The 26227-nt window shown below is 36.6% G+C and overlaps 1 protein-coding gene across 1 annotated transcript in view; it reads right to left on the bottom strand.

The window, feature by feature from the left end:
• Window positions 1–211: 211 nt before the first annotated feature.
• LOC138327086 (uncharacterized) overlaps window positions 212–26227 on the bottom strand; it is a 45783-nt gene continuing 19767 nt past the window's right edge. The window contains exons 2-4 of the mRNA XM_069273073.1: window positions 9411–9621; window positions 1329–2082; window positions 212–926 (exon numbers count right to left, since the gene is read on the bottom strand). Coding sequence (XP_069129174.1) covers window positions 212–926; window positions 1329–2082; window positions 9411–9621 — 1680 coding nt within the window. The remainder of the gene's footprint in view (window positions 927–1328; window positions 2083–9410; window positions 9622–26227) is intronic.

The raw sequence follows: 26227 nt of genomic DNA on the forward strand, positions 1-26227 counted from the left end.
CATTGTTATTATGAGAGATTTTTAAAATCAATGGATTTATGGGATTTTACATATGCAGTATAGATGTAATATACCAGGTATGTTCCCATACTGTAAAGATGTGAGATGTGTCCTCTACAGAAGAGATCTGAGGTTTGTCCTCTACAGTAGAGATATTTGATGTGTCCTCTACAGTAGAGATATTTGATGTGTCCTCTACAGTAGAGATATTTTATGTGTCCTCTACAGTAGAGATATTAGATGTGTTCTCTGCAGTAGAGATGTGAGATGTGTCCTCTACAATAGAGATATTAGATGTGTCCTCTACAATAGAGATATTAGATGTGTCCTCTACAATAGAGATATTAGATGTGTCCTCTACAGTAGAGATATTAGATGTGTCCTCTACAGTAGAGATATTAAATGTGTCCTCTACAGTAGACACGTTAGATGTCTTCTCTACAGTAGATATATTAGATGTCTTCTCTACAGTAGATATATTAGATGTGTTCTCTATAGTAGAGATATTAGATGTGTCCTTTACAGAAGAGATGTGAGATGTGTCCTCTACAGTAGAGATATTGGATGTTTTCTCAACAGTAGAGATATTAGATGTGTTCTCTACAGTAGAGGTGTTAGATGTGTCCTCTTCAAGAGAGATTTTAGATGTGTCCTTTACAGAAGAGATGTCAGATGTGTCCTCTACAGTAGAGATATTGGATGTGTTCTCTATAGTAGAGATGTGAGATGTGTCCTCTTCAACAGTAGAGATGTTAGATGTGTCCTCTACAGTAGAGATGTTAGATGTGTCCTCTACAATAGAGATATTAGATGTGTCCTCTACAATAGAGATATTAGATGTGTCCTCTACAGTAGAGATATTAGATGTGTCCTCTACAGTAGAGATATTAGATGTGTCCTCTACAGTAGAGATATTAGATGTGTCTCTACAGAAAGATGATAGATGTGTTCTCTATAGTAGAGATGTTAGATGTGTCCTCTACAGTAGAGATATTAGATGTTCCTCTACAGTAAAATGTTAGTGTCTTCTCTACAGTAGATATATAGATGTGTTCTCTATAAGAGATGTAGATGTGTTCTCTATAGTAGAGATATTAGATGTGTCCTTTACAGAAGAGATGTGAGATGTGTTCCTCTACAGTAGAGATATTGGATGTTTTCTCAACAGTAGAGATATTAGATGTGTTCTCTACAGTAGAGATGTTAGATGTGTCCTCTACAATAGAGATATTAGATGTGTCCTCTACAATAGAGATATTAGATGTGTCCTCTACAATAGAGATATTAGATGTGTCCTCTACAGTAGAGATATTAGATGTGTCCTCTACAGAAGAGATGTGAGATGTGTCTCTACAGTAGAGATATTAGATGTGTCCTCTACAGTAGATATATTAGATGTGTTCTCTACAGTAGAGATATTAGATGTGTTCTCTACAGAAGAGATGTGAGATGTGTTCTCTATAGTAGAGATATTAGATGTGTCCTCTACAGTAGACATGTTAGATGTCTTCTCTACAGTAGAGATATTAGATGTGTTCTCTACAGAAGAGATGTGAAATGTGTTCTCTATAGTAGAGATATTAGATGTGTTCTCTATAGTAGAGATATTAGATGTGTCCTTCACAGAAGAGATATTAGATGTGTCCTTTACAGAAGAGATGACAGATGTTTCCTCTACAGTAGAGATATTGGATGTTTTCTCAACATTAGAGATATTAGATGTGTCCTCTACAGTAACGATATTAGATGTGTCCTCTACAGTAGAGGTGTTAGATGTGTCCTCTACAGTAAAGATATTAGATGTGTCCTCTACAGTAGAGATATTAGATGTGTCCTCTACAATAAAGATATTAGGTGTGTCCTCTACAGTAAAGATATTAGATGTGTCCTCTACAGTAGAGATATTGGATGTTTTCTCAACATTAGAGATATTAGATGTGTCCTCTACAGTAAAGATGATAGATGTGTCCTCTACAGTAGAGATATTAGATATGTCCTCTACAGTAGAGATGTTAGATGTGTCCTCTACAGTAGAGATGCGAGATGTTCCAGCATGTATACAGTAGAGATGTGAGATGTGTCCTTTACAATAGAGATATTAGATGTGTTCTCTACAGTAGAGATATTAAATGTGTCCTCTACAGTAGATATGTTAGATGTGTCCTCTACAGTAGAGATGTGAGATGTGTCCTCTACAGTAGAGATGTTAGATGTGTCCTCTACAGTAGAGGTGTGAGATGTGTCCTCTACAGTAGTGATGTGAGATGTGTCCTCTACAGTAGAAATGGAAGATTTGTCCTCTACAGTAGAGATATTAGATGTGTCTTCTAAAGTAGAAATGGGAGATTTGTGAGATGTGATCTAAAATACCCAGTAGATACATCATTATGCTTGCATGCAGAAGTTAAGATGCGATATGTGGTCCTTTAAACAACACAGAGGTGATATTTTGGTTGTCTTTCTCCATGTGATAGTGATTATGTTTTAAAAATTTTGTTTTGGCTTTGCTACAATTCCAAATAAGATAAAATTAAGGTGTCTCTATTTTGATTTGATAGAGACCGAATTCCGACCATTTTTGGTTTGAGAATGACTTGATCCGACACAAGTCACTTTCGATGTGCAGCACGATTTCTTGCGAAATAGAATGCATTGATTAAGTAATATAGTTTCACAGCACCATTTTATGTGGCATTGATTCTCTTGGTTAAGTCGCCTCATTGTTTTGCCGTGTCGCGTGGCAGCACGGCCACGGCTGCACCGTGAGAGACAATGATGTTTTAGAGGTCAGCTATGCCAACATGGGTGTAAAGCCAGAATTGATCAAATTTCATAATCTGCTTCAGCAGTAAATCACACGAAAAAAAATGTGAAGAAGGAGAAAAGGCTAATAGATTTCTATTTCTCCAATAAAGTCAGGAAAATTGAGGGCTATGGATTGTGATTAGTTCACTATGACTACTAGTACAACACTCTGTTTGGAGCAAGGAGCGACAATGCATCAAACTAAATATGCTATACTCGTAGATGCATTAGAGCAAAAATTGCCAGCGAATGAAGCATATTGTGTAATATTCGTACATGTATACATTGTGTAAAAGGATCTTACATCAGTTTGAATTTATTAAGAGTTTTTATAACAGGTCTAAGAAGTAGAAGAAGGGTAGTTTTATTGGTTGGAGGGGTTCCTCAGGGTCCCTAGGTCTAAGAAGTTTTATATTTGTGGTTTATCTTAGTATCAAATCCATGGAAACTTGTGATATTTATCCCCCGCCCAACGAAGTTATATACAAATGGGTTCCGTCCGTCCGTCAGTCCGTCTGTCCGTCTGTCGTCCGTCCGTCCGAATGGTTTCCGGAGCATAACTCTAAAACCAGTAGAGATATTTCCACGAAACTTCATACACACATTGGTCTACAGATACAGATTTTGAGGCTGATCGGAAAAACAAGATGGCCGCCAGGCAGCCATCTTTGATTTTGGCAGTTGAAGTTTGTTATCGATATTTCTTGAGAACTACTAAAGGGATTTTGTTCAAACTTCACATGGAGGGTTCCCTTGGTCCCTAGTTGTGCAATACATATTTTGAGGCTGATCGGAAAAACAAGATGGCCACCAGGCAGCCATCTTTGATTTTGGCAGTTGAAGTTTGTTATCGATATTTCTTGAGAACTACTGAAGGGATTTTGTTCAAACTTCACATGGAGGGTACCCTTGGTCCCTAGTTGTCCCTTAGAGATTTTGAGGCTAATCGGAAAAACAAGATGGCCGCCAGGCAGCCATCTTTGATTTTGGCAGTTGAAGTTTGTTATCGATATTTCTTGAGAACTACTGAAGGGATTTTGTTCAAACCTCACATGGAGGTTACCCTTGGTCCCTTTTTGTGCCATACATATTTTGAGGCTGATCGGAAAAACAAGATGGCCGCCAAGCGGCCATCTTCGATTTTGATAGTTAAGGTTTGATATCCCTATTTCTCAAAATGTGCTGAAGGGATCTTTCTCAAATTTAATATGTAGGTTCCCCTAGGGCCCTTGTTGTGCATATTGCATTTTTGGACCAATCGATGAACAAGATGGCCGCCAGGCCGCCATCTTGGATTTTGATAGTTAAAGTTTGTTATGGCTATTTCTCAGATAGTACTGAAGGGATCTGTCTCAAATTCCATATGTAGGTTCCCCTAGGGACCTAGTTGTGCATATTGCATTTTGGGACCGATAGGTCAACAAGATGGCCGCCAGGCAGCCATCTTGGATTTTGTCATTCAAAGTTTGTTATCGCTATTTCTCAGAAAGTATGAATTGATCTTTCTCAAATTTCACATGTATGTTCCCCTAGGGCCCTAGTTGTGCATATTGTGATTTGGGACCGATTGATCAACAAGATGGCCGCCAAGGAGTCATCTTGGATTTTGATAGTTGAAGTTTGTTACCGCTATTTCTCAAAAGGTACTGAAGCGATCTGTCTCAAATTTTATATGTAGTGTGTTTGAAAAAGTTTAAAAAGTAGAGAAAAGATCCATCTTTCCTTTGTCAGATATAGATCATTCTTTGGTGGGTGCCAAGATCCCTCTGGGATCTCTTGTTTCTGTAACCATAGAAACATTGCTGAAAATATCATATTTTTGTAGCAGGTTCATTTCCGGAGCATAACTCTAAAACCAGCAGAAATATTTCCACTTCATAGACACATTCATTTTATGGTCTAGTAGTACCTTTTGCTATTTTTAGGTTTTTATTTTTTGCACTTTTTCCTGTTTTTATTTTCATACACAAGTCTCCACAATCTAACTTACTTCAGCTTTGATATCTCCATTGGCGGGGGATCTGAATGACTATGTCCTTGTTTATATCTGAATTAATATTTGGCCCACTATTATCAGATGATGCACTATTCAAATTGCCCATCATTCCTCTGTTTGTAAGCCATTCTTGTTACTGCTATTTCTCAAAAAGTACCCCATACTAAAGGAATCACTTTCAAATTTCATAGATAGACTTACCGTATTTGACCGCAAATAAGACCCCTCCCGCAAATAAGACCCCCCACCTATTTTGACACATTTTCAGACTTAGGGGGGATGTCTGCAAATAAGACCCCCCACCACTTTTTCAGTTTACTGGATGATGGAATTGAGCAATGAAGTAATTAAAAATATCAACAAAAAAGATTTTGTATCGGGACTTATTTTTGTTTGTTTTATCGTCATAAAAAGATCACGTAGTAAACAACTGTTTGTGTGCTTGTTATTTTTGTCATTTAATTCAAGTTAATTCACTGGTGATTTTATTTAACTACCAATAACTTCGAATTGTGGACAGTGCTAATATCTAATTTGAGGTTATTTTCAACAAAATACGCCGATATATGTTTCCATGAACACTTCATATCGGCATGGTCAACAACGTTTTATTGTTCGTACGGCTTGTCATTTTTTACATGAATCGGCAAAGATATTCGTCATTGATGCGAATCGTTTCTGCAGTCGTGGATTCTAACTCAATACAATCATTACCTTAAATATCTACTTAAGGCATTTACAGTTTCAAATATGTTTATTTGTGAACGTAACGTACCTGTAGTTCACGACCAGTTGGAGAAACCATGCTTTACTTTTCGGCCGCCATGTTTTGTTTACGCAGTCAGTATAATATGATTAGCCGCAAAGTTTCGTATTTTACTCTGGATACAAAAATACTTGCTACGATGTTTTAATGCAGTTAATACTTGGATTAAGTTCTGAAATATTATCAAACTATCGTCGTATCAATAACAATACCTATCAAATTCCCAAAACACGACCCGGTGTGAAAATGTGAAAGTATGGCTTCAACCCGGCGCCATTTTCCTACACATGTGTGTACGATGTTACAAACAACTGCATAAGTGCATGTCGGCACGTTGAAGTTAAATCACGATCGTTTGCTTATTTGGCTGAGACAAATGTACGTAAATTCTTCTGTTTATGAAAGAATTTGGTATGTAAACGTTTGCAGCGAATTTTAAGTAGACCTGAGCCTGAACGGCGATCGTCCTTCCGATTGACGGCGATTGATTCACGTGTTTACTAAGACGGAGATGTAGTTGTGATCGTAAACAATAACCGAATTTGAATATCTTAATATAACTATACGAATTCCTATACGGATTATTAAAACTTCTGGATTAAAATGACATTGCTTATGATGCTGTTTCTTCGTTTTGATTCATTGGTGAATGTCCGCGTGACTCATGCAAAATGTGCGTTTCCCTTTCAGACTTGCGTTACAACTGCCCTAGTTTAGTTTATATTTTAATTTGTCATAACATTTGATTTAATTTTACTCATACGTCTTCATAATTATTATAAATATTTGAACATCTTGCTATCACCCATCTGTCATACGACTGTTACAACAATGACAGGACATTAAAAAATCCAAGATGGCGACCTCATTGATCGATGTTATCAGGCGGGTTGTCCGCAAATAAGACCCCCAACCACTTTTGACCTTTATTTCTTCTCTGGGAGGGGGGTCTTATTTGCGGTGAAATACGGTATATTTGACATAAATATGCATATTGCATTTTGGGACGGATTCATCAAAAAAAAAATCCGAAAGGCAGCATTCTTTGATTTTGAAGAAATTACTGACGCGATCTGTCTGAATTTTCATATGTAGATTCCCCTTGGTGCCTGTTGATATTGCTGAATGGATACAAGATGGCTAACGGGCGTATAAAATTGGTCTTTTTTCATCTGTAATTCTTGTTTGCTTTGTATTTGTTTTACTTTTGTTTACCAGTGGAGGTCTTCAAAGGATATGCTAGATTTTGTTTGTACCCGGTATATCACCACAAGCCTTTCACCTTTGGGTTGCGAGTTCAAAACTGGTGTGAGGCTGTTGCCAGGTACTGCCATAGGTTGGTGGTTTTTCTCTGGGTACTCCTATTTTCCTCCACCTCCTAAGCTTGCCACATCCTTAAATTACCCTGGCTATTATTAGGAAGTAAGCAGCTGTTAATTAATCAGGCTTTGTTGATTCCTGATGAAATGTGCCATCATAATTAATTACAAATGAATTTTCAAAAATATAACACTATTGCTTGTCTATAAAACATCAATAGGTAATCCATTATTGATTAATTTTCACTAACCCGGGTGTTAATCTGAACTGTTCACCCTACTATCACAGTTGAAGGTATTGATAACAGCACTTCCGAGTGTAATAATTACTTGTTAATTAACACCTGAATGAACAGGTAGGTGTAGTGGTGGTGATGAAGTTGTCTAACAGGATTATGTCCTAGCTGCTTCAGTAACCTATAGTTGGCCTGGACTTCATTGAGAGATTATGGCTACCTATACAAGAGAGTATGACTTGATGGCAGTGTACAACTTGATGACAGAGTATGAATTTCTGGTTGAGAGTATGACTTGCTGAGAGGGTATAGCTTACTTACAAGTATCACTTAATCATGACAAAATAAAGCTCAATGACAGAATATGGCTCGTTAACAGAGTATGGCTTTATGACAGAGAATGGCTTCATGACAGAGTATGGCTTTATGACAGAGTATGAATTTCTGATTGAGAGTATGACTTGATGGCAGTGTACAACTTGATGACAGAGTATGAATTTCTGATTGAGAGTATGACTTGCTGAGAGGGTATAGCTTACTTACAAGTATCACTTAATCATGACAAAATAAAGCTCAATGACAGAATATGGCTCGTTAACAGAGTATGGCTTTATGACAGAGTATGGCTTCATGACAGAGTATGGCTTTATGACAGAGTATGAATTTCTGATTGAGAGTATGACTTGATGGCAGTGTACAACTTGATGACAGAGTATGAATTTCTGATTGAGAGTATGACTTGATGGCAGTGTACAACTTGATGACAGAGTATGAATTTCTGATTGAGAGTATGACTTGCTGAGAGGGTATAGCTTACTTACAAGTATCACTTAATCATGACAAAATAAAGCTCAATGACAGAATATGGCTCGTTAACAGAGTATGGCTTTATGACAGAGTATGGCTTCATGACAGAGTATGAATTTCTGGTTGAGAGTATGACTTGCTGAGAGGGTATAGCTTACTTACAAGTATCACTTAATCATGACAAAATAAAGCTCAATGACAGAATATGGCTCGTTAACAGAGTATGGCTTTATGACAGAGTATGGCTTCATGACAGAGTATGAATTTCTGGTTGAGAGTATGACTTGCTGAGAGGGTATAGCTTACTTACAAGTATCACTTAATCATGACAAAATAAAGCTCAATGACAGAATATGGCTCGTTAACAGAGTATGGCTTTATGACAGAGTATGGCTTCATGACAGAGTATGAATTTCTGGTTGAGAGTATGACTTGCTGAGAGGGTATAGCTTACTTACAAGTATCACTTAATCATGACAAAATAAAGCTCAATGACAGAATATGGCTCGTTAACAGAGTATGGCTTTATGACAGAGTATGGCTTCATGACAGAGTATGAATTTCTGGTTGAGAGTATGACTTGCTGAGAGGGTATAGCTTACTTACAAGTATCACTTAATCATGACAAAATAAAGCTCAATGAATATGGCTCGTTAACAGAGTATGGCTTTATGACAGAGTATGGCTTTATGACAGAGTATGAATTTCTGATTGAGAAGATGACTTGCTGTGTCGGTTTTGCTTACCGACAGGAGATGACTTACTGACAGAGTATATGGCTTGTTGATTGAGATATGACTTGCTGATACAGCATAACTAATAGTATTGCTGATAGTATGACTTGCTAACTCAGTACACCACATTCGACCCTATAAGCGCCCATGTCCCTATAAGCGCCCCTTCCCCTTTTTGATGCCTCAATTTCAATTGCCCAAGCATAAATAAAGACCAAAACTGCACAAAACAGTATAGATTTGCAGTAATAGTGTCTTATTAGCAACTTTTCATTTGTTCAAGTTTTTAAACGCACTGGGCGCTTATTGGGATTGAATACGGTATATAGTGCTTAGAGTATATAAGTAATGCTGATTGAGAGCATGTCTTACTGTCACAGAGCATGATTTATTGACATAGTTAGTATAAAATATTGCTGACAGATATATTGCTTACTGACAGGGAATGGCATCCAGACAGGTGAGTATGACTTACTGAATAGTATTGCTTGCTGTCATAAGTGTGACTTAATGCTGACAGAGTATGTCTTGTTGACAGAGTATGTCTTGTTGACAAAGTATGTCTTGTTGACAGAGTATGTCTTGTTGACAGAGTATGTCTTGTTGACAGAGTATGTCTTGTTGACAGAGTATGTCTTGTTGACAGAGTATGTCTTGTTGACAGAGTATGTCTTGTTGACAGAGTATGTCTTGTCAGCATATGGTTTACAGACATTGTATGTCTTTAACTGACAGTGTATGTCTTACTGACATTGTATGTCTTGCTGACAGCGTATTGTTTACTGACAGTGTATGACTGGTAGACAGTGTATGTCTTGCTGACAGCGTATGGCTTACTGACAGTGTATGACTGGTAGACAGTGTATGTCTTGCTGACAGCGTATGGCTTACTGACAGTGTATGACTGGTAGACAGTGTATGTCTTGTTGACAGTGTATGGCTTACTGACAGTGTATGACTGGTAGACAGTGAAATGAGTTTATATATTAGTTGGTTGATAGAGTCTGATTGATTAGGACTTGTACACTGCTCCAATCCAAAGTAATCATTAAGTATAGTTAGCTATGGCCTGAACCGCCATGATGAATGGGCTGTCAAATCTTCAATTAGTACCACACACAGATTCTCAATACTCCAATGAAAAATGTACACTTGATTCCAAATAGTCATCCATCAATTCCTATATATACAAGATACAATTTTAGTTTTTCATATCAATTAAATCTAGATGTAGGGTGTTTAGTTCTAAATATACGTGGATACCTTATGGTATCATTTGTATGTGTTGGTGAAGTTGATTTCTTCGTTATCATACCTGACAATATGTCCTCCATCTTTCACCTGTCTCTATAGTAACAGTCTGCCTTAAGTACAACTACTCAAGTTAGCTGCTCAATGCTTTGGACAGAACCTTGGAGTTGTGTGCTGTATAAAACCTCTTAGATTTTGACAATAAATTTTTACAAATATTTCTAAGAAAGTTCTGAAGGGATCTTTTTCAAGTTTCATAATTAGGTTTCATGTAGTATCAGAAAATAACATGTTAGACTAGATTTTGACAACTGATGTTTGTTACTGCTATTTCTGTGGCACTATAGTGATGTTTGTTACTGCTATTTCTGTAGCACAATAGTGATGTTTGTTACTGCTATTTCTGTAGCACTATACTAATGTTTGTTACTGCTATTTCTGTAGCACTATAGTGATGTTTGTTACTGCTATTTCTGTAGCACTATAGTGATGTATGTTACTGCTATTTCTGTGGCACTATAGTGAAGTTTGTTACTGCTATTTCTGTAGCACTATAGTGATGTTTGTTACTGCTATTTCTGTAGCACTATAGTGAAGTTTGTTACTGCTATTTCTGTAGCACTATAGTGATGTTTGTTACTGCTATTTCTGTGGCACTATAGTGATGTTTGCAGCACTATAGTGATGTTTGTTACAGCTATTTCTGTAGCACTATAGGGATGTTTGTTACTGCTATTTCTGTAGCACTATAGTGCAGTTTGTTATTGCTATTTCTGTAGCACTACAGTGATGTTTTTTACTGCTATTTCTGTAGCACTATAGTGATGTTTGTTACTGCTATTTCTGTGGCACTATAGTGATGTTTGTTACTGCTATTTTTGTAGCACTAAAGTGATGTTTGTTATTGCTATTTCTGCAGCACTATAGTGAAGTTTGTTACTGCTATTTCTGTAGCACTATAGTGATGTTTGTTAATGCTATTTCTGTGGCACTATAGTGAAGTTTGTTATTGCTATTTCTGTAGCACTACAGTGATGTTTGTTACTGCTATTTCTGTAGCACTATAGTGATGTTTGTTACTGCTATTTCTGTAGCACTATAGTGATGTTTGTTACTGCTATTTCTGTAGCACTATAGTGATGTTTGTTACTGCTATTTCTGTAGCACTATAGTGAAGTTTGTTACTGCTATTTCTGTAGCACTATAGTGATGTTTGTTACTGCTATTTCTGTGGCACTATAGTGATGTTTGTTACTGCTATTTCTGTAGCACTATAGTGATGTTTGTTACTGCTATTTCTGTAGCACTATAGTGATGTTTGTTACTGCTATTTCTGTGGCACTATAGTGATGTTTGTTACTGCTATTTTTGTAGCACTAAAGTGATGTTTGTTATTGCTATTTCTGCGGCACTATAGTGATGTTTGTTACTGCTATTTCTGTAGCACTATAGTGATGTTTGTTACTGCTATTTCTGTAGCACTATAGTGATGTTTGTTACTGCTATTTCTGTAGCACTATAGTGATGTTTGTTACTGCTATTTCTGTAGCACTATAGTGATGTTTGTTACTGCTATTTCTGTGGCACTATAGTGATGTTTGTTTCTGCTATTTCTTTAGCACTATAGTGAAGTTTGTTATTGCTATTTCTTTAGCACTATAGTGATGTTTGTTACTGCTATTTCTTTAGCACTATAGTGATGTTTGTTACTGCTATATCTGCCTCCGCTGGATATTCGGAATACATTTTGATGTGAAATTCTTTTAGTTGGGCTTTGTAGTTATGTGATAAAAAGTATCTTAAATTTGTGTTCATTTTATGAGATTTTATGAAACTCATCTCAAAGTTTTAAGTTTTGCTTGCCAAGGCTCACAAAAATAAAAACTTCCTAGACTCATTTCATAAAATCTCATATGAAATGAACACTCATGTAAGATCCTTTATATATCAATACTGTATAAGACATCAGAAAGCTGTTGGTTGTTTTGGGGAACTTAACATGGTACTTTATGTATAAAAATACAAAATAAAGTTTTGAAAAATCATATGGCCTCTGCCTATATTGGTATACAAAATGTATTCTCTTTCACTTTTACATATCATGCACACTGGAATTAAGATTTAGTAAAATTCAAAGACAACAGAAATACTGTATTCGACCTAATAGGCACCCAGCTTGCTTAAAAATTTGAAAAAAATTGTGGGGGTACCCAATGAACCATGAATCAATTTGCAAAAGAAATGAATTGAAAAAAACCCTGCATATGATATTCATATTCTAGTCAATAATTGATCAAGATTTAAATTGAAGAAGGTAAAGTTGAGACCTAAACAGGAGACTCTTATAAAGAGGCCGGGGGACTTTTGGGTAGAATATGGTAATTGTTAAGTCACTAAAAACGTGATTGATGTAAATACCCATGACCCTTTTGTATAACCAATCCATTGACATAGATGTGGGATTACCAATCTAAGGTGTTGTCATTATTAGTGTTAACTAGCTGTAGGTTGGTTATTTTATCTGAATATCAAGAGTCTGGGCTGGCAAATTTTGATCTAGTGTATTGGAAACATTTCATACAATGTCAATAGATGTCTGGTGCCAAAGTGAGACAGCCATTTTTTCTGCCAATACGAGTGCTTGATTGGTCTATAGGGCCAAGGCTATAGGGCTAGACTATAATCTGCTGTTTCTAACATTTTTTTTTTCAACTTATTATTCCATGAACTGTAGGAATCAATCAATTGTAGGAATAATTTATTGGAACTGTTCCTTGCTCATATAAATTCAAGAGAACACATTTCATTTTCAGGGTTTTATTGAATAAAGTCAATATGAATTTTCTGTAATCTTAAACAAAAAAATTGATAATTCAGTTTAAAAATTCTTGCTGTTGTAGTGAATCATAAAACAAAGTAATTTCCCTGCATAAGAAAAATTACTTCAGAGAGTGAATTGGTAATTGAAGTACTTAAAGTTTATCAAATATTCTAAAACCAACACGGTTATTTGTTTCAGCTTCATTTTAATGCATTAGCTTTCTGCAGTGTCTGCTAAAGGTGTTTGTGATATTGGAGATTCTGAAGTATTTGAATTTGTTCGGGAGAAACAACATGCCTCCTTTACACGCTTTATAATAGTTGCGACTGTTGTTACAAACAACAGGCTAGAAGTTGGCAGGAGAAAAAGATTGCATGCCTGATATTTCACTTTTCAAAAGAAGCCATTTTTAAAATGATAATAGAAAAAAAAATCATTTTCAATTATTATTGCAAATTCAATCAAGAAAAGAAATCTTTGCTATCTGCGTTTGTAGGTTTCAGAGACTAAGATAAAAATGTTGTTTTGCAGAAATGTATGAAGAATAGCATTAATTGACATTCATAGATAGGGACATATAATCAATGGAACTGAATATGTGGTGAACATGGAATTGACAAGACGGTGCCACTCTGGGGAGGCGAGTAAAGACTATAGTGCTGCCTATCAATAGAGACGATCTTGTTCCTACAGACAAACATGTAGTGGTTAAGGTATATCTTTGATTCTGTCCCTTCACTGACCCTCTCCTCTGAGATTTTGTGCTACTTTTCCTCCAGTTTGGTCAATCTGTATTAATCTGGTCCTGATCACTCCTCAGTACCTCTTTCTGGACATGGTCAGAAAAAGAGATGACCACTCGGACATTACAAAGCAGAATGAATGAATGATACTGATCCAATGGGTCTATGGTAAATATTGAGTCTATTCACACTACTAGATTATTGAATATGAGCTACACAATAAACCTTTGTTAGTAGTAGATGTACTAATGTATCCATGATAGTCTTTTTAATGTTTAGCCCATTGGATCTCTTGTTTATTATAAGAATTTGAGCAATGAAATACAAGCAAATGTGATATCAATAAGACTAGACCTGCTGTACCACAGGAAGGGAAGATAAACAATAATTGACAAAACAGATTTTAAGGAAAATTAAGCATGTTACATACAGGTCTTTGACAATGAAAAAAGTACAAGGCCTTAAACCTTTTGTAAAGAACAAAAAAATAGTTCATTTGCATAACAGTATCAAGTCAAAGATAAGCTATACAGGCCTAATAAACCTTTTGTTTGTACTGAAACTTTGAATTCAAGATATAATCAAACTACACAGGCCCAATAAGCCTTTTGTCTGGACCATAGCATTAAGTAAAGATGAACTTTGCAGGCCCAGTAGACCTTTTGTCTGTACTGTAGCATTAAGTAAAGGTGAGCTTATAGAGCATAGTTATAAACGATAACGATGTATTGATGATTCTCATCTTCTGATAGGATATTGATGCCTATTTTTCGAAATCAATACAAGGACCGAAATTGTACTTGATGACCTTCCCATGACCTAGTAAAGTTGGAATTTCAAATACAAATGAAATGTGTATTAGTTTTTACATTATACCAACTGTATATATATTGTAAGGTTCCTGATAATTTAACTCCATGAATTTTTTGTTCACCTGAGACAAAGTCTCAAGTGACCTAATCTATTCGCCTTTTGTCTGTTGTCGTGCGTCATGTGTCCATAAACAATTCACATTTCCAACTTCTTCTCCAAAACGTATGAAGCGATTTCAATGAAATTTTGCACTAACCTTTTAAGGCATAAGGCCAATCAAAATTGTGAATTATATGACCCCCCACCCCCCTAGGGCCTGTGGGAGGGGCCAAAAGGGGTAAAATTGACTAAAATTTCAAAAATATTCTACTCCACTCACAGATGTGGTAGAATCAAATACTCTTCATAGATAGAAAGGTCTCAATGCCCTCTACAAAAATTGTGAATTATATGACCCAGGGATCTCAGGTTTCCCCCTGGGGAGGGGGTTTAGTTTACTATAGTTTATATAAGGAAAACACATTTTTAAGCTTTATTTGATCATTTATAATAAAAAATTAGTCAAATGTTGTCAGAATTATCCCTATGAGATGACCATTGAATCTTATTTTCAAATTTTTCCATGAATGACCCCCAGGGGCCTTAGGGGCAGGGCCAAAAGGGGTCAAATAGGCTAAAACTTCTAAAATCTTCTTCTGAAATTCTAGAACTGATAGAATCGAATACTCTTCATAAATGGAAAGGACTTAAGGTACAAAAATTGTGAATTATATGACCCTGGGGTCTGAGTCGTGTTTCCCCTGGGGAGGGGGTTAAGTTTACTATAGTTTATATAAGGAAAACACATTTTTGAGCATTGTTTGGTCATTTATAATAGAAAACTAATCCAAATGTTTTCAGAATTATCCCTATAAAATGGCCATTGAGAATCATATTAACAAATATTCCATGACTGATCCACAGGGGCCTTGGGGGCGGGGCCAAAAGAGGTCAAAATTGTTAGAATTTCAAAAATATTCTTCTGAATTCACAGATTATATGAAACCAGATACTCTTCATAGATTGGAAGGTCTTAAGAGCCTTTACAACAATTGTGAATTTCATGGCCCTGGGATCTCAGATTTTCCCCTGGGAGGGGGTCAAATTTACTATAGTTTATATAGGAAAAACACATTTATGAACATGATTTGCTTAGTTTTCATAGGAAATTAGTCAATCTGGGTTAGAATTATTAGCCTGAGATAGCGTTTTAAGGTCATATCCATATTGGTCCTGGGCGACCCCCATGGGCCATAGGGGCAGGGCCAAAAGGGGTTAGATGGATAACATTTCAAAAATCTTTCTTCTGAATTCACAGATTTGATGGAACCAAATACTCTTCATAGATTAAAAAGTATAATTTATAAAATCACTGACTGACTTCAAGGGCCTGATGGGCAAATATATAGTGTTTATATGTCTTTGTTTCATTCTGTATCAGAACTCAGGTGACGTTAAGGCCCATGGGCCTCTTGTTCACAATTACCACAAATTATATATAAAATACTCAGCAATAGTTCTCGAGTGACATGCGTTGTTTTTGTTTATATAACCGATTATGTAGTACACAAAACGACCTTTCTGGATTTCGTCTTTTTCTCAACAACGCCTTTGTTTTGATATATATCGATACATCGTGATATTTTCCTTCTGATATATCGATACTTAACATTTATATCAATAACAGCTGTATGAGCTACAAAGCCCAATATACCTTTTTGTCTGTACTGTATAGCATTAAGTAAGGATGAGCTACACAGGCCCAATAGACCTTTTGTCTGCACTATAGTATGATACCAAGATTAGCTACACAGAACTTATGTCTGTACTATAGCATGATTACACAGGCCCAATAGAACTTCTTTCTGTACTATAGCATGACTACACAGACCCTATAGACCTTTTGTCTATATTATAGTATGACTACACAGGTCCCGTAGACATTTTGTCTGTACTATAACATGACTACACAGGCCCAATAGACCTTTTTCTGTACTATAGCATGATTACACAGGCCCAATAGACCTTATTCTGTACTATAGCATGGCTACACTGGCCCTATAGACCTTTTGTCTGTGCTATAGCATGACAACACAGGCCTTATAAACCTTTTGTCTGTACTGTAGCATGACTACACAGGCCCTATAGACCTTTTCTGTACTGTACCATGACTACACAAGCCTTATAAACCTTTTGTCTGCACTGTAGCATGACTACACAGGCCTTATAAACCTTTTGTCTGTACTGTAGCATGACTACACAGGCCCTATAGACCTTTTGTCTATATTATAGTATGACTACACAGGTCCCGTAGACATTTTGTCTGTACTATAACATGACTACACAGGCCCAATAGACCTTTTTCTGTACTATAGCATGATTACACAGGCCCAATAGACCTTATTCTGTACTATAGCATGGCTACACTGGCCCTATAGACCTTTTGTCTGTGCTATAGCATGACAACACAGGCCTTATAAACCTTTTGTCTGTACTGTAGCATGACTACACAGGCCCTATAGACCTTTTCTGTACTGTACCATGACTACACAAGCCTTATAAACCTTTTGTCTGCACTGTAGCATGACTACACAGGCCTTATAAACCTTTTGTCTGTACTGTAGCATGACTACACTGGCCCTATAGACCTTTTGTCTGTACTGTAGCATGACTACACTGGCCCTATAGACCTTTTGTCTGCACTGTAGCATGACTACACTGGCCCTATAGACCTTTTGTCTGTACTGTAGCATGACTACACTGGCCCTATAGACCTTTTGTCTGCACTGTAGCATGACTACACTGGCCCTATAGACCTTTTGTCTGTACTGTAGCATGACTACACAGGCCTTATAAACCTTTTGTCTGTACTGTAGCATGACAACACAGGCCCTATAGACCTTTTCAGTACTGTACCATGACTACACAGGCCCTATAGACCTTTTGTCTGTACTGTAGCATTAAGTAAATGATTTTAACAGATTAGTGATTAGTAGATTCCTAAGTGGTCTGTGTCTCTCGTACATCTGTTTGTGATTTCCTCTCTCTTTGAGCTCTAGTCAACAAGTTAAAGCTTCCTCAGGAAATACAATTAAGGCATCTCATTATATAATATTTACTTTACAGTAATGTCTTAAGCTGTAGTGTTACTAAGTAAAAAATATTCAATGTTAATTACAAGTTCAGTCTGCATTATTTTATGTCGAACTTCAAAGTCTTTTATTTGTTCATGTTCATCTTCAGACATTAGACTTTTTTAGACAATAAACCATATCCTCAATTATGTCTTCTCAATTATGACAGCACTACGATTGAATTAGAATGACTAGGATGTGTTGACCTTCAGTTTACTGGTACAGGCGTTCTGGCTCAATTGACTGAATGCCATGTGCACATGCAATAGCACAGTGGTAAAACTTCCAAAACCTGAAAAACTACATTTTGTTCTGCATCACTAGAAAATGGCTCATCAAATCACTTGTAATTCTATTATCTGTCATCATTCATTTGCAGACCTTTTTAAAACGTCAGATAAAAGTTAATAAAATGGCTGATAGGCTGCCTTCTTTCTAAGAATTTTCTTTGGAAATTGAAGGGCTTTTATTAGCCCACCATCATCAGATGGTGGGCTATTCAAATCGCCTTTCGTCCGTGGTCCGTCGTCCGTCCGTCCGTCCTTCCGTCCGTCCGTCCTTCCGTCCGTCCGTCCGTTAACAATTCTTGTTACCGCTATTTCTCACAAAGTACTGAAGGAATCTTTCTCAAATTTCACATGTAGGTTCCCCTAGGGCCCTAGTTGTGCATATTGCATTTTGGGACCAATCGGTCAACAAGATGGCCGACTGGCGGCCATCTTGGATTTTGATAGTTAAAGTTTGTTACCGCTATTTCTCAGAAAGTTGTGAAGGGATCTTTCTCAAATTTCACATGTAGGTTCCCCTAGGGCCCTAGTTGTGCATATTGCATTTTGGGACCAATCTGTCAACAAGATGGCCGACTGGCGGCCATCTTGGATTTTGATAGTTAAAGTTTGTTACCGCTATTTCTCAGAAAGTTGTGAAGGGATCTTTCTCAAATTTCACATGTACGTTCCCCTAGGGCCCTAGTTGTGCATATTGCATTTTGGGACCAATCGGTCAACAAGATGGCCGACTGGCGGCCATCTTGGATTTTGATAGTTAAAGATTGTTACCGCTATTTTTCAGAAAGTTGTGAAGGAATCTTTCTCAAATTTCACATGTAGGTTCCCCTAGGGCCCTAGTTGTGCATATTGCATTTTGGGACCAATCGGTCAACAAGATGGCCAACTGGCGGCCATCTTGGATTTTGATAGTTAAAGTTTGTTACCGCTATTTCTCAGAAAGTTGTGAAGGGATCTTTCTCAAATTTCACATGTAGGTTCCCCTAGGGCCCTAGTTGTGCATATTGCATTTTGGGACCAATCTGTCAACAAGATGGCCGACTGGCGGCCATCTTGGATTTTGATAGTTTAAGTTTGTTACCGCTATTTTTCAGAAAGTTGTGAAGGGATCTTTCTCAAATTTCACATGTACGTTCCCCTAGGGCCCTAGTTGTGCATATTGCATTTTGGGACCAATCAGTCAACAAGATGGCCGACTGGCGGCCATCTTGGATTTTGATAGTTAAAGTTTGTTACCGCTATTTTTCAGAAAGCTGTGAAGGGATCTTTCTCAAATTTCACATGTAGGTTCCCCTAGGGCCTTAGTTGTGCATATTGCATTTTGGGACCATTTGGCAAACAAGATGGCCGACTGGCGGCCATCTTGGATTTTGATAGTTAAAGTTTGTTACCGCTATTTCCCAGAAAGTACTGAAGGGATCTTTCTCAAATTTCACATGTAGGTTCCCCTAGGGCCCTAGTTGTGCATATTGCATTTTGGGACCAATCGGTCAACAAGATGGCCGACTGGCGGCCATCTTGGATTTTGATAGTTAAAGTTTGTTAACGCTATTTCCCAGAAAGTACTGAAGGAATTTTTCTCAAATTTCATATGTAGGTTCCCCTAGGACCCTAGTTGTGCATATTGCATTTTGGGACAGATCGGTCAACAAGATGGCCGAAGGGCGGCCATCTTGGATGTTGATAGTTAAAGTTTGTTACCGCTATTTCTCAGAAAGTAATGAAGGTTTTTTTCTCAAATTTCATGTGCAGGTTCCTGAAGGGGTCTAGTGCATTTTCGGACTTATCGGTCAGCAAGATGATCGACAGGTAGCCATCTTGGATTTTGATAATTGAAGTTTGTTTCTGCTATATATGTCAGAAAGTACTGAAAGGATCTTTCTCAAGTTTAATATATAGTATGTAGTAAAAGTTTGAAAAGCAGGGAAAAGATCCCTCTTTCTGTTGTCAGACATAGATCATTCTTTGGTGGGCGCCAAGATCCCTCTGGGATCTCTTGTTTGTTTTCGCCATGGCATGTCTAAACTGAATTTTCATACTAATTTGAAATTGAATCAGTCAGTCGCAGAATGACAGCTGGGTTATTTAATGACACCCCATGTTTAGTAGGTGGATGAAAGACTGAATACACAGAGAAAAACCATCAACCTGCAGTCAAAACCTGGTAACTACCAGTAATGTATTTTGTACTAGATATCCAGATGTGGTAATATGTCATGACACATTAACCATCCTGCCATCATGGCCTCCTGATCTAATTGGAATCCTGACATTTGAAGTTTATTATCAATTTCTTATATGGAAGGTGCAGTTCCTGATAAAAGAGTTCGTTAAATTCTTATAGGTCTTTGACCCATGGAATGTTCCCAGTGTTATCAAATGAGTAAGTCAAATGAACTAAAGGAAAAGGAGAGAAAAATCAGACTTTCATTTACATTTAGCTTAGGGATTTCATTGGGATATCTGATGTGCTTTTTCTCATATACTTAGGATAAATGTAAATGACTTTCTGTATACAACTTGCGAATCACAGAAAGTAAAGTAACAGGTGTGCTATATCTGCCAATGTTTAAACAATTATGTAGATATATATACACAAGGGTATTGTGGTAATGTTTATCAGATAATTGCATCTATAATATAATTTTAATCATTCGGATTCATGGAGGTGAACTGAATCAGATACCTGGTGCATTTGAAACAAGTGACAGATGCCAGCAGGAAACATTGTGATAATAACTATCATGGGACTTATATCAATACGTATTTATTGAACAGAGTACGCAACCAATAGTACTCTTGTTGTCTGCCCCACCTGCTCAACAAGATGTTGAACTAGTTGTCATGGTGACTGACCTAAATACATTGCCCTGTATGATCTTCTGTGTTTATTTTCGTGTCATATGAGTTATCCCCCTTGAATGGTTTTCACTTTTATCCTGATCCCTATGGTGTTTGTGTATTGTGATCTAGGTCTTTCTGATGTTTGTTCACCAGTGATCTGAATCCTAACAGTGTTTATACATGAGTGATAAAGGGATCAACACATTAAACATATGTACAGAGTTTGAACATTTAGACAGCTCGGACCAAAGGTAAATAAACGATTCCACTGTAGCAATGGCATCCCAACACAGAATCCTCGGGTAACATATCACAACCTCTCTCTATTATTGGTTAGGTGGGACAGATATCTCTGCATGGACTACCACATTAGTTACAAATAAGAGAAATAAGTAAACATCAGTCTATTAATATACTGATTGTATTTGTGTAATCACACATTATTACAAAACAAATGTTACAGAACATGTAAAGAACACATGTGGAAAACGTCCTTGTATGCCGAACCCTGACCCTTGTCTGTGTAGTAAAGAATTTTTTGTCTAGAACTACTCTTACAGTTGCGTTAACATTATAAGATGCATGTTCTTGTCTAAAAATAATTTCATCAACTCCTCAGTGGTTATGTATTGCATTTGTTTAACGTGCGTGAATTTGACTCGGGTAAGGGTACAGCCTACATGTTGTACCTGTTTAATCGTATTGATCAATGATTTGGAATTTCAATAGTATTAATCAAAATACTTAACCATGTTGTGGAATTTGTCACTATTTCTTGTCATATGTTTCATAAGGAATGTAGAACAATACATTTATGCCATATTTTGCTTCTTTGTTATGTAAAAGAATTAACCTGAGTGAATTGTCCCTTTAAGATTAACTTTTGGAAATGCCACCAATCTTTCCAAGTTTACTAAATACAAAATTATAGAGTTTTACCGTTTTGATAAATAGGTAAACTTTACTGAAGCTTTTAACGTGGTTAAGCATATACATATATTTACACTTGCTAGGCTTGGTCACTATACGCTAATACTAGCCGATTTTGTTTACCATAACTGCATGGTAACATTGAACTTTGAACTTGCGTAAGGAAATGTTCTGTGCAACGTAAAAGGACTACTTTTTTTAAAAAGAAACACATGGCTTTGTTTACATTTTGACGCAACATTACGTGTATATTGTTGTTTTTCATAGAATTTTGGGAAAATGTAAACAATATATACATGTTTTATATTTATATATGATTCAAACAATTTTTAAACTAACAATTGTATAAAGAAACGGAAAAATATCCCGACCGGGGCGACGTGCTTTCATTTTTGTTAAAAATGATGGGTGTCAAATGTAAACATTACCTCTGTGCCTATGTTCGTCCTACGATCGAGCCTTTGGGGTGGACGGGTGTGAGACACTCTGATAGAGGTCAGTTATAAACATATCCTCTTGTCTTTGTTCTTTGAGTATTTAATCATGTGTATTATAAAACATGCACCGCTAATAATCCACGTGTTGACAGTTCCGCATCACCACAAATACATTGTATCCATCGAACACAAATGATTTTGTTTCATTTATCAATGGCGATATGGATCTAAGCGTAGATTATATAATCACATGGCTCCCAAGGATGTAATACCGTCAAGTCAGACGACATCTCAAACACATTGAGCTACTTGAAAATCGGTGTTTTGCCAACTTCGGCAAACTAAAGTGTGTAAGCGTGCGTCAGCTTGGCCTCGCTGCACAATAACGGTCACCGAGTTCACACATGTGGCCGTGTACAAATTCTTTATGTTATTACACTATATATTAACTTTTAGCAAAATTGAATATATATTTAAAGTTCTGATCTGATTAAATAAAATTATCTCTGAAATTTACTTTGTTTGTCATGTTTATTTCACACTAAAATATTGAACTTTTTTGTCGTCGCGGATGAATAATTCTACCTTACGTGAAGCGTCACCATTCGCTGTTCAAATGAGTAAGCTCCTCCCACTTTTGACCGACTTTTATTGAATAATTACGTCACTTTCAAATGACGATTTTATTGCATAAAATATAAATAAAAAGTCGTGTGAGTGTAAATATAGGGATTGGATTTCGTTTTTATGTTAACCATGCTTGTATGGAGCAATTCCTCTAAGAATATATTCAATATGGGGCGCTAACGCGCCCCATAGAATATATTCTTAGAGGAATTGCTTCATACAAGCATGGTTAACACAAAAACGAAATCCAATCCCTATATAGAGGATCAGTGTACTAAGTATGTATTAACCTAAGTGTGTATCACTAACCTAAACGAAAGAAACCACAAAAATCAGGCTAAGTAATTGCACACTCAGCCTGCATTACATGCAACATTTGCATGGATGATGTCTTAAAGTATCTTAAATGTATCGGTTTAATTCCTTGTGATTGGTTATTTGCACTTGACCTGTTTCGGTGAAGGACAACTTACATCGATACTCCATGTAGCATACTTCTGACTTACAATAAAATGTTGTTACCTCAGGGTTATTAATAAAAACTTAACTCACTTCATGTATCTCATGTTTTAAAATATAAGAAAGAAGAGTTAGAATATTTTCAAGATTATAAGTTGCACCTGAGTATATTGGAAAGACCTATTTTGTGATTTTTTTCTTCAAATTTTTGTTCACATTAGCCATATTAGAAAAAAGTAGCAGCTTATAATCCAGAAAATTGGCAGCTAGGTCATTTGTTTTGAATTTTCCAGGTAATTGTCATCTAATTTGAACTTGTGCATTTGAAGAGATCCTTCTTGGTACTGTGCCAATTTGAATGTTGCTATTGTTAGTACCCAGAATGTACTGTGCAGATCCTATGAAGGCTCATTTTATTGGTTCCCTATAGCACATATATTTCATTTTTTTACCAAACAAATTAAAGTTGACAACCGCTATTTCTTAGAAAATACTAAATGAATATTGCCAAGGTTCACATTGGCCTCTTATTATACATGGTATAATTGGCCATCAAGTTCTCAGGTTTCTGAATTAAAGTGAAGAATTTTGACATTATTGCTATATCTGTTACAAAAGGAGGCTACAGGAAGCAAGGTGACCTTGACAAAGAGTACCGCTGTCTGAAATATTCAGACAGAATACCTGATGACCAGGAACATAATCACATGAGTCTGATAAAGATTGTGATGGTACCTTTTATCACAGTGTTCAGTAAGCAAGGCCAGTGACACAGGAAATATATAGTGAAAACATAACCTAGATTGGTCTTCAACCAAGTCTAGACAGTGTCAGCGTCATGTGCTGAGCTGAATATGTAGTAATAAGTATTCATCTTCAGCTTAAATTACAGGAATCAGAATTTAGAATCAGCTGGTTCTCTGTTTATTAATTGGTCACTTAAGGTGTCTCTTTTGATGAATTAATAATAAATTGTTTGATGATTTTTCTAAACTTCCTGAATTGAAACTAAATTTTGTTAGATTCTTGAATGGTGAAATGGAACTGGTATTGTGATCACTGTGAACATGTCACAACTATGGTGAACCAATATAGAAAACAAGTATTGGCTATTTTCCATGAAACATGTATAAGGACGAATTGTGAGGATCCCAAAAGGTCCAAATGGGCGAATGTTGATTTCATTTTGAGAATGTTGAAGTGATTAATCTTGACCAAAATGTAAATGTACTTCATCAGAAATCTCTTGCTAGAAATGTTTTGTTTTCGTTTTACTTTCACCAGCTTCTAGAACTTCAAGGTTGGATAGAAACAGATCCCTAATTAGGTGAAATATCAACAAGTTTGTTTTTAAACCTGTGTAAAAGGAGCGGGATGGTGTTGCTTGTACGTAATGTTAAATACGGTCTCTGTCACTCCGCTGACGGAGCATGCTTCTTTGGCTCAGTCGGTAGAGCCCTAGTTTTTTACACCGCAGACCTGGGTTCAATTTCTGGTTTGGGCACTCGACAAGAATGTGTGTTTTCCCTGTTCTTCTATACCTGTGTATGTAACGCTAAATAGCCATGACTAATGAAAACAGAGTCTGTTGAGACAGATATGTAGTAGCTCATAAATCTGATACCTTTTCAGATAAAGATTAAACATACTCCATGAACAATATCAATCTTTATTGGTGTCCAAGGTAATTAATACAACAAGGTACCCTTACAATTGATAATTGCAATTTACAGAGATTTACAAGATTCAGCATGACCTTCTTTGAATGTTTTAGCTTTATTTGTCTTTAAATGTTGTGAGCTTGCTGTTCTTCACAGCATGTTTAATTGGAGTAATTACACAGTTAAATTTAATGATATTGGCTGATGTTGTGCTAATTATACCAGCTTTACATGGTGGATGCCCTTTCCCAATACCTCTATATACAGATTGGTAGGGTGTGTTGTTTATTCAGCAGCCAGTCAAGATAAGAATCAATTCCAGACAAGGCAATGTGGAGAAAATGTATTGACTCAATCAGAAAACTAAATAGATAATTAATGCAAACTCAAATGTTTTATCAGTTTCTATACATTACTATACAGGAAATAAAGCTAGCATGGAGGAGCAAATCATTCAGTGATATATATCAATGAATCAAAGGCTTGAAGTGTTCCTCTATTTACAGCAAAAAGATGAATGATAATAGCTGTAAGGCAGACTGGCCATCAGACCTGAAGTTATTGATAAGAAGTGCTCAGCTGAATTCTGTTACTGAATTATCTCCCCTAGTTTGAAACTTTGGATCAGAAATGTCTTGAGAAGCAAAACTTCAGAGACAATTTTGATATTCTAGACACTGGTGAAGAGAGTTGGAGGGAAATATGACAAAACACTACAAGTGCTATGTGCATGATTAGCAACAGGGTACAATATATGAACTGTAGACTACATGTACAAGGTTCTGTAGACTACAAGGTTCTGTAGACTACAAGGTTTCAGAATATGTATATACATACAATAGACTAGAATTAGACAGCAGATTAAAAAGGTTACAGAACATTGGTGTATCAGACTATAGAGTTAACTTGTTAACTTTCCTCCGCCATCTAAACCTTAGGTACATCCTTAAATGACACTGGCTGTTAATAGTGTTAAATTAATCAAACAGCTTATACTAGGGTAAACATTGGGTAGACTACAGGGTTACAGGACATATACCCTCTATACAGTAGGGCTACATGGTATATACTGTAAACTAGAGGGTTACAGGGTATCTACCCTTTAGACAGTAGGATTACAGGGTATATACTGTAGACTAGAGGGTTACAGGGTATCTACCCTTTAGACAGTAGGATTACAGGGTATATATTGTAGACTAGAGGGTTAAAGGGTATCTACCCTTAAGACAGTAGGATAACAGGGTATATACTGTAAACTAGAGGGTTACAGGGTATCTACCCTCTAGACAGTTAGGGTTACAGGGTATATATTGTAGACTAGAGGGTTACAGGGTATCTACCCTTTAGACAGTTAGGGTTACAGGGTATATACTGTAGACTAGAGGGTTACAGGGTATCTACCCTTTAGACAGTAGGATTACAGGGTATATATTGTAGACTAGAGGGTTACAGGGTATCTACCCTCTAGACAGTTAGGGTTACAGGGTATATACTGTAAACTAGAGGGTTACAGGGTAT

The sequence above is a fragment of the Argopecten irradians genome, chromosome 7 (assembly GCF_041381155.1).
Source record: "Argopecten irradians isolate NY chromosome 7, Ai_NY, whole genome shotgun sequence".
Taxonomy (NCBI): Eukaryota; Metazoa; Mollusca; class Bivalvia; order Pectinida; family Pectinidae; genus Argopecten; species Argopecten irradians.